Here is a 6,000-nt window from a genome sequence, read left to right as displayed (position 1 = left end):
GTGGGTTAGAGGGAAGATGGTTGGGTTCGAGGGACTCTTGCAAGAGACCCTAGAACCCAAATTAAAAAACAAAGTGTTCATTGGCCTAGGAAGCTTTTTCCCCCTGGGCCAACTTGATGCCAAGGGAGATAGGCTCCTGCCGCAGCAAACACTCTGGTTGGCTGGCTGCAGCATGAGAAAAAATGTTGTAGGCAGCAACTGTAGGTCTCGGGGACTCAGTCTCCTGTAATGAGTTAAACAACAATAAAACCGTTATAAAGGAGCACGGTAGGAATACTCTGTCCGCCTAGCCCTAGTTGGGGTGGGGGGGGGGGCAGAGGGACCCCCACATCTGGCTAAATTAAAAAGGGCATTAGAGTCCTTATTTTATAATATTTGGGGGAGGAGCGTTAGTTGGGCCTCCCTCTTAGCCACTCCTGGCCACGGGGACCCCATTCCCAGGGACTAATTCACATTAAAGGGGCAAGGGGGCATGCAGCCCCTTCAGAGTGCCTCCATTGGGTCCCAGGGACCCCATCTTCTTGGGCTGATTACTTAATAATTGGAGGGAGGCATGCAGCCCCCTTCCCGGAGCCACCATTAGGCTCTGTGAAGCCGATGAACCGCTGCAGTTAAAAAAATAAAAATAAAAACAGGGTAGGGGTGTGCACCCCCCTCCAAGAGTTTGGGACCCCAGGTCCCTATCCCATGGCATCAAATTACTTACAGAAGGGGAGGGGGGGGGGGCGCACCCCATCCCCTGGGGTGTGATACTTTAAATTGTCCCGGGGAGTTCACCACTGGGGCCAGAGTTATAGGGCCAGATGTACGACCCTAAATTGCGGTCACAAACGAGCAATCGGCCCGTTTGCGACCGCAATTTAGGGCATGGCCATGTACAAACCTAATTTTGTGAATCAGTAAATTTTATCGATTCGCAAAATGAGGTTTGCGACTCGCTATTAGGAAGGGGCGTGCCAAGGGCGTCCCTTCCTAATAGCGACTCGCGTTTGTATGTATGAATGTTTTGCCGTCGCAAAACACTCAAAATTTACTATCTACTTCAAGTAGGTGGTAGAACTATTTGCAAACATACATCAGCAGGCCACCATCCCTGTGAGTTCCAGCCATTCCTAATTTGGTCGCAAATTGCACCTGCCTCAATATTAATGCGGCATGCAATTTGCGACCCCATTAAGAATCGCAAACAGTATCTGAGACACTGTTGTAAATCCCAATTTGCGAGTCGTAAATTGCAAGTCGCAAATGCGACGCAATTTGCGAACTGCAAATTGGTAGGTCGTATATCTGGCCCATAGTTACTTCTGGGCACGAGTTAATGCTACTTGAGATAAGTATAGCAGGTGAATTTCAGTGTTTTTTTAAGTTTACAATATTACATACTCACTGAAATATACACCTAACTATAAAGTTAATTTAAAATTGATATGGTGTTCATCACTTCCCATTACACAAAGGAACTTCAGATGGAATGTACAGATAGGGATTTGAAAATACACATCTTGAAAACCTACGGAAATCAAACGGTTCAGTTCCTGAATTGCCTGAATGATTTGCTGGAGGGTTACCATTTTTCTTCTTTAAAAACGTGTGCTCTAAATATTTGAGGAAATACTCTTAACAATGAAGTTGTAGCCCTCTTCTTGCTCTGCTCTGTTTTTGCTGTTCTTGTCAGTCAAAGAGACTATTTCTTTCATGAATGTCTTAGTTTGAGGATGGAGAAGATGAATGAGAGCATGGGAGGGGCAGCATTTTGAGGAAATACCTCAAATTTGGCATCCAGAGCACCCAATGGTTCAAAAAGTGATGAGAAGATTGCCACTTGCACCCAGATGAGAAATCATGCTATTTTCTTACTGAAGTAAGATGGTGTGGTTAGGTGTGCTTTCTTGTTCTGATATATAGGTGAACGACTCCCAAAAGTGTATGCACTGCTGGCAAAGTTTTTCGATATCTCCAGATGTTGAGCTCTAGCCTTCTTATACAAAAAGCTCCTTCAGCTTTTCTGGGTGGCTCGATCGAACAAGTACAGCCGTTTCCCATATGACATGAGAATATCCTGCAATCTAGTAAGTGGCATAGCATGTTCTTGGCACCAAAATGTTGGAGGAAAAGACCTTCCTTTCCATTGAGTCAAGATATTAAGATTTCGGCTGATGGGAACATTTTCAGGTTACCTTAGTTGAGAAAGGAAACAACAAAATCGTAGGAAGCTGAGCTGTGCTTCCTATCTACTTCTCCAATGGAATATGGTTTACGTCATGATGCACATATCATGTTCATCATGACGTTGTTGAAATGGGGAGATAATGTCAGCCTTCTGTTTTGATGCCAAAATCACTGGGAAGACGGATGGTTTTGCTTGCCCTGAATAAACTGCAAATCTGCAGACGCCTTCCATATTACTCAGCAAAGGGGGAACGCAGCTGAGGGATGTCCCTGTGAGACGGGGACATTCTGCACAGGTGAGGGTTTTGAGGCTGCTCATTTGCAGATCCAGGGAAAGTTCAGCAGTGGTAGTGTTAGGTGGGAGGAGGTTCACTGCCTGCCTCTCATCATATTCATCCTTACTGGGATATATTTCCAGAGTCACAGGGCCCCAGAGTCTACAAACAGGTTATTGGACTTTGACAATACTTTATGAAGAGAGGAGGCTGTGCACTTAGCAGGGTTCAGAGCAACGTTGAAGCCAGAACCAAAACCTGAGCCGGGTCTGGTGGCTCAGTGGACTAATGCATCACTGCAGGGGCCTGTGTTCGACCTCATGGTCACAGGTTCAAATTCCAGCGGGTCCTTTCAGCATTTCATCCATCTGAGGTCGATAAAATGAGTACCATTGAGTTGGGTTACAACAAACATCTGTTATTCAGAGGCATGATACCCTGTTTGGGGTGAACGTGCGCTTTACAATACACCTGTTATGTTATGTCACAGGCATTTTCTCGCAGGTTGGCCTGCTGCCTGTGCCAGGCTATCATTTTATTTAGAGGTCAGATTGTTTTGGCCTTGTGGGAACTGTGACCGCTTACATCAAGACTGTGACCTCTATTCTCAATATTTTAACAATCCTATAGTAACACCATTCATTAAAACATTAAAAAAATGTTTAGGAAAGGGAACATTTTTATTAATGTGTGACGTTGTGACTTGGACACCATTACGAAGGGCATGCATGCCAACAACAATAAGTAGCAGTCATCTGCATGTTGTTCAAAACAATGGTAAAAGCTTTGAGCAAAAAAAAAAAAAATCAGACCTTTGTATTTGTGTGTTTTGCACATATATATTATAGACAATTGTAATGAACAGAGGAATTCATTACATATTTGAAACCTAGACAATACAATACAGGCAGAGACAAATACTATATTAAACCGGGTAATACATCTCCCCAATATCATGTTTTAATTTGTAAACATGTTAGATGGAATGGTAAATAAGAATGACCATATCTGAAGTGACCTAAAAAGGCGAGAAGAATGAACAGTCAATTTTAAATACTGCTTCCTACATTTAACATCACCCTCATCACACGGATAAAAGCAAACTCATGTTTCTGGTAACGTACAAGAAAACAACAAAGCACTTTTTTGTACAAAACTGAACATACATGTTAAAAAGAATACAATCAAATTGAAGTCTTGAACTGTGCTACATACTTCAATTCTAAAATCAGATTAATGTACTAAACTGCAACGCAATCCTATGTTCCAAAAGTTATATATAACCCCATTTTAGCAGCAGATTAATAAATAAAGATTAAACATCACATTTCACAGAATACTTCTGCTTGCTTGATTAAAAAACACAACTCACCTTTATACATAAACTCCCAGAAAAATATTAAGTATTGTGCCTCAAAATTGGAAAACAACTTTGAAGTACTAACGTAATTGCTGTATTCATACAAAATCATGTAACATGTTAAGGCACCCATATCAATTTATAAGTTGTACATCATTATGACACACAGGGAGGGACCATTTCTTTAGTAGCTTTTATTAAGCTAACTTGATAAAACCAGCCACACAGTGGCGAGAGAGAGAACAGCTGTTTCCAACAGCCAGATAAAAATGATCTATTTTCCTGTCAAAAGAATTATTCTAACAAACTGAACTGAAAACCAAGATACACCGCTAAAACGTCCTTTGAGTTGACAATTTTTATGTTGGAAGTTGAATATTCCTATGTCAATAATAATATATATCTGTTGATATTGCTGTAACCTAGTAACTATTTTCATGTCCAGCCAGTATGTAGAGATTGCTGTGAGCTGTAGGATTATCTGTTGGTCTGCTCTCTAACACCACGACCCTGCAATGAACAGAGGAAACAGTTAACCATCAAATACTGTTTTATTTCCTGATTAATAAACATCTTTACAAAGAAACAATAATCATCTAACCCCACACCCCAAAACGTAAACATATTATTTCCAATACAAATATAAAAAGCAGAATAACAATTTTTCATCTTGTCCACAAAACAATGAAAATTAGGAACAACAAGTTGCTTACCTTTGGTAACACATTATCTAGACAAGATCTAGCCGCAGATTCACTACCTTTGAATTTCCCAGGCATCAGACTGGATCTGGAAGATTTTTGTGTGAGCAGTACCCCTGCGCACTGGTAGGCGGCATCCATCGGCTCCGCATTGCATCCTTGGCGTCGGAAGTGACGTCTGCGTCACCTACAAAGGCACCATCTTGGCGCGTTGGAGTCAGTTACTTTTCACGCCAGGAGTGGAAAGCCATGAAGTGCACTGCCACTGGTGTGTCCAAACTAGGGCCCTGAAAGGGATCAGCCCTGACTCTAGAAACTTGTCCGCATAGTAGGAAGGATGGGTGGATCGGTAAGGAATCTGTCGCTAGATCTGGTCTCTACTAAATAAAGCGTTACCAAAGGTATGTACCTTGTTCATCTGATAGAGACATCTAGCGGTAGATTCCTTACCTTGGAATGGTAACCAAGCAATGCCATCCACGGTGGTGGGCTGCAGACAAATTCTAAACCAAAAAGTCCTGCAGTACAGAATGGGTGAAGTGCCCATCCCTGACTATCCAGGCAGTAGTGTATGGTAAACGTGTGCAGGGATGCCCACGTTGCTGCCTGGCAGATGTCGAGGACTGGGACGCAACACACTAATGCAGTGGTAGCAGCTTTACCCCTGGTAGAATGAGCCCTTAAGACCTCAGGGGGCTGCTTCATGGCCAGTGTGTAGCAGATATTTATACAGAGAACAACCCAGCGCGAAATGGTTTGTTTCTGTACCGCCTGACCGTACTTTGCTGCAACATACCCCAGGAAGAGTTGGTCACCCACCCGGATCTCTTGTGTGTGGTCAAGGTAGAACGACAATGCTTTATTTGGGTCCAGAGGGAGTCGCTCCTCTTCTTTTGAGGGATGTGGAGTAGCATAGAAAGTGAGCAAGGGGATGGATTGACCCACATGAATGATGTTAACACTTTCAGCAAGAAAGAGGCTCTAGTGCAGAACTTGTCTGAAAATAGACAGGAATGAAGGCTTGGATGATAAAGCCTGCAGCTCACTCACCCTCCGGGCAGATATGACTGCCACTAGAAGGGCTGTCTTGATGGTGAGAAGCTTGAGGGAACAATTATGACGCCGTGAAAGGAGCACAAACCAGATGTGAGAACCAAATTAAGGACCCACTGAGGCCTAATGAAAGGGGAAGGGGGGGAACATACGTACAAGACCTTTCAGAAATCTATTTACAATGGGGATTTAAATAAAGAGGGTTGGTCCGGTAGCCGCAAGAAGGCAGACAAGGCAGAAAAGGCAGAAAGATACCCTTTCAGAGTGCCCAGAGAAGAGCCCTGCTGGGCATGGGTTAAAATAAAAATATTCCTAAAGGGATGCATAAAGAGGGTCAAAAGACCTTTCTGTACAATATAATACAAATTTCTTCCACTGGCAGGCTTACACCGTCTTGGTGGAGGGACGCTTGGATGCCAAAATAACAATGCAGACTGACTTC

General features: G+C 43.1%; 1 protein-coding gene across 2 annotated transcripts in view; it reads right to left on the bottom strand.

Moving 5' to 3' along the window:
• Positions 1-3,105: 3,105 nt before the first annotated feature.
• MAP4K5 (mitogen-activated protein kinase kinase kinase kinase 5) overlaps positions 3,106-6,000 on the bottom strand; it is a 525,125-nt gene continuing 522,230 nt past the window's right edge. For both annotated transcript variants that reach the window (XM_085626992.1, XM_085626993.1), the window contains one exon: positions 3,106-4,314. In XM_085626992.1, the coding sequence (XP_085483118.1) occupies positions 4,227-4,314 (88 nt within the window). In that variant the 3' untranslated portion in view covers positions 3,106-4,226. The remainder of the gene's footprint in view (positions 4,315-6,000) is intronic.

Source organism: Triturus cristatus, chromosome 9 (assembly GCF_964204655.1).
Source record: "Triturus cristatus chromosome 9, aTriCri1.1, whole genome shotgun sequence".
Classification (NCBI taxonomy): domain Eukaryota; kingdom Metazoa; phylum Chordata; class Amphibia; order Caudata; family Salamandridae; genus Triturus; species Triturus cristatus.
The sequence above is the reverse complement of the archived record's forward strand: the minus strand, read 5'-3'. Positions and strand labels throughout refer to the sequence as shown.